Source organism: Chenopodium album, chromosome 10 (assembly GCF_948465745.1).
Source record: "Chenopodium album chromosome 10, dcCheAlbu1.1, whole genome shotgun sequence".
Taxonomy (NCBI): Eukaryota; Viridiplantae; Streptophyta; class Magnoliopsida; order Caryophyllales; family Amaranthaceae; genus Chenopodium; species Chenopodium album.
Window position 1 is genome coordinate 49136664 of NC_137843.1, and position 3249 is coordinate 49139912.

Sequence of the window (3249 nt, forward strand, 5' to 3'; positions counted from 1 at the left end):
ACAAAATTATTCTGTAGCGGTCTCTTTAATTTGCAGATATGCGACCTTTTGAAAATAACTTATCGTCCATTTTCTGTCTTTGCACAACTACGATATTAACTTAATCTTTGTCAATTTTTTATTTGATGTTATCCAATTTGAGTAGTGGGTATACTACTTCCTGCCCCCGCAGTGTATATATCTGCTTTGCTAGTATGTACACTATCAATCTTTGTTTGTATTTACATATTTTTAAAACAATGTGATGCATTATTGTTGTTGTTTCAGAGAATAACATTGGTCACTCACTCCGCCGTATATTTACGGTAAGCCAAGTACCCTTCTCGGCGATCATTGTCATGGCTACGCCTCAAATCGGCATATACCAGTACATGATTTTGCTGTTATTATATTTAAAACCAGCAATCTCATGAGTTAATGAATACAACTAATCAGGTTGTAAGAGCATTAACTTCTTGGAAACGGTTTTAAGCTGTCCATCCCATTTAATGATGGATTGTTAAATAGAGGATGCCCAATCAACTTATATACCAGAAGTCGTACCTTGTATTTTTTATCAGTTCTATCCGACCAAGATAATTCAAGAGTGTTACATGTTACATCATACTAAACATAATACTTTTTCAAGACTACTGAGTTCCATACATTTTTCAATGGTTTTCCGTCCATTGTTTCTAAGTAGTAGGACCCTTACATAGCCATTTCTTTGATTCGGTATGGACCCTCCCAGTTTGCCGATAACTTTCCATCAACATTCCCCTTTCCTGTTGCTGCTGTTCTTTGGAGGACTAAATCTCTTGTATTCAGCGGGCGATGGCTCACTCTCTTGTTATATGCTCTGGAAATCCTGTCTTTGTAGGCTGCCGATTTGATTGCAGCCTTTTCTCGGAGTTCCGGTAGGAAATCAAGTTGCTGCCTTAGGAGTAAATCATTTTGCTCTTCAGAGTAATGTTAAATCCTGAATGTCAGCAGCCTAACCTTAGCTGGTATCACAGCTTCTGTTTCAAATACCAGTTTGAAAGGGGATTCACCTCTTGCTTCTCTGTTTGTTGTTCTGCTTGCCCACGGTATCTCTGGCACGAGATTTGCCCATAACCCTTTTGCATCTTCAATTTTGTTTTTGATTGCCGTTATTATCTGCTTATTTGCTGCTTCTGCATGGCCATTTGATTGCGGATGACATACCGCGGCATATGCAAATTTAACCTTGTATAGGGCTAAAAGGTCTTTTACTAGCTTACAATCAAACTGAGATCCATGATCGAAAACCATTGCCATTGGCAATCCAAATCTTGTGAAGATATTTTTCCAAATAAACTTCTTCACTTCCGACGCCGATATCTTAACAACTGGTTCTGCCTCTAACCATTTTGTGAAATAATTAATTCCCACCAAAAGGAATTTCCTTCTACCTGTAGTTGACGGAAACGACCCTACAATATTCATCCCCCATTGTGCAAACGGAATTGGATTAAGTATCGGCATCAAGTCATTCGGAGGGAGATTGATAGCTGGGGCGAACTTTTGACATTTTTCGCACCTTTTAACATATTGGATAGCATCTTCATTCTTTGTTGGCTAGTAATATCCTCGTCTCATTGCTTCTCGGGATAGAGCACGGGCTCCAAGATGATTTCCACAAGTGCCTTCATGAATTTCTTCAATGAGTCTTGCGGTTTCATAATCTGTTATACATCTCTGCAAAGGGAGCGAGAATCCTCTTTTGTATAGCCGCCCTTGATGTATAATGAACCATACACTATCTTTCCTCAGTTTTCTTGCCTCTCCTTTATCAAGAGGCAGAACCCCATAAAGGATATACCCCAAGATCTTATCATACCATTGACTGCCGTTATCCATACATAGAACCTGCTCCGAGGTTTCATCTATACTCCTTTGCTTCAAGATTTCCACCATTACTGTTCTTTCTAGATCATTGAAACTTGAGCTTTCCAACTTTGCCAAGGCATCAGCTTGCACATTCTACGCTCTTGGGACCAATTGCACCTTGAAATGTTATAGTTGTGTCGTTAGCTGATTGATTTTTTCAAGATACTTTATCATTGCCGGTTCTCGCGCTTCGTAATCTCCACTGAGCTGGTTTGATACCAACTAGGAGTCAGTTTTCAGTATCATACGCCTAGCTTCTGCCGCTATGGATAATTGAATTCCAGCTATGGCCGCTTCATACTCCACTTCGTTGTTGGTAGCCTTAAATTTGAATTTTAAAGCATACTCAAAGACAGTTCCATCTGACGCTGTTATCACTATACCGGCCCCTGACCTAGTTGATGTTGCCGATCCATCTACTGATACTTGCCAAGTCCTAACAGCTCCTCTTCATCATTGTAGGATGTCTCCATAATAAAATTCGATAAGGCTTGCGCCTTAATCGACACCCTTGGCTTATAATGCAACTCATATTTCGACAATTCAACTGCCCATTTTAGCAGTCGACCTGATGTATCCATTTTCTGCAATGACCTCTCCAGTGGATGGTTGGTTAGTATCTCTATCGGATGAGCATCAAAGTAAGGGCGCAACTTTCTTGCCGCCATCACTACAGCAAGTGTTAGTTTCTCTATCACTGGATATCTGCGTTCAGCTGCGTTTAACACATGACTGGCAAAATACATCGGCATCTGCTGCTTCTTCCTTTCTATCAGTAACGCTGCAGCCACTGTTTTCAGTGAAGCTGATATGTACAACTGTAATTGCTCACCCCGTTCTGGCCTAGCAACTGTTGGAAGTTTTCTCAAGTGCTCTCTTACCACTTCTAAAGCTTCACTTTGGTCTTTTCCCCACTGAAAAGTTTTGTTCTGCCGCAGGACTACAAAGAATGGGAGTGTTGTGTCAGCTTTTGCTTATGAACCGAGTCAACCCTGTCATTCTGCCTGTAAGCCTCTGTATATCACGAATTGTTTTTGGTTGCTTCATTTCGAGGATTGCATTCACTTGTCAGGATTTGCATCAATACCTCGCTCACTCACCATAAACCCCAAGAACTTTCCTGATCGGACCCCGAGTACACACTTCTCCGGGTTTAGCTTCATCTGGTACTGCCGTAAAGTATTAAAGGTCTCTTTTAGGTCAGCTATGTGATCTTCCTTCACCTTGCTCTTCACAATAGTATCATCCACATACACTTCTACATTTTGCCCTTTCTGCTTCTCGAAGATTTTATCAACCAACTTTTGGTAAGTCACCCTTGCGTTCTTCAACCCAAACGGCATGGCTTTGTAGCAGTAA

The 3249-nt window shown here is 40.8% G+C and overlaps 1 protein-coding gene across 1 annotated transcript; it reads right to left on the reverse strand.

Annotated features, from left to right (window-relative positions):
* Positions 1-1578: 1578 nt before the first annotated feature.
* Positions 1579-1917, reverse strand: LOC145565310 (uncharacterized). The gene has a single exon (XM_081625356.1). The coding sequence runs from the start codon at positions 1915-1917 to the stop codon at positions 1579-1581; it is 339 nt and encodes a 112-aa protein (XP_081481482.1).
* Positions 1918-3249: the final 1332 nt, after the last annotated feature.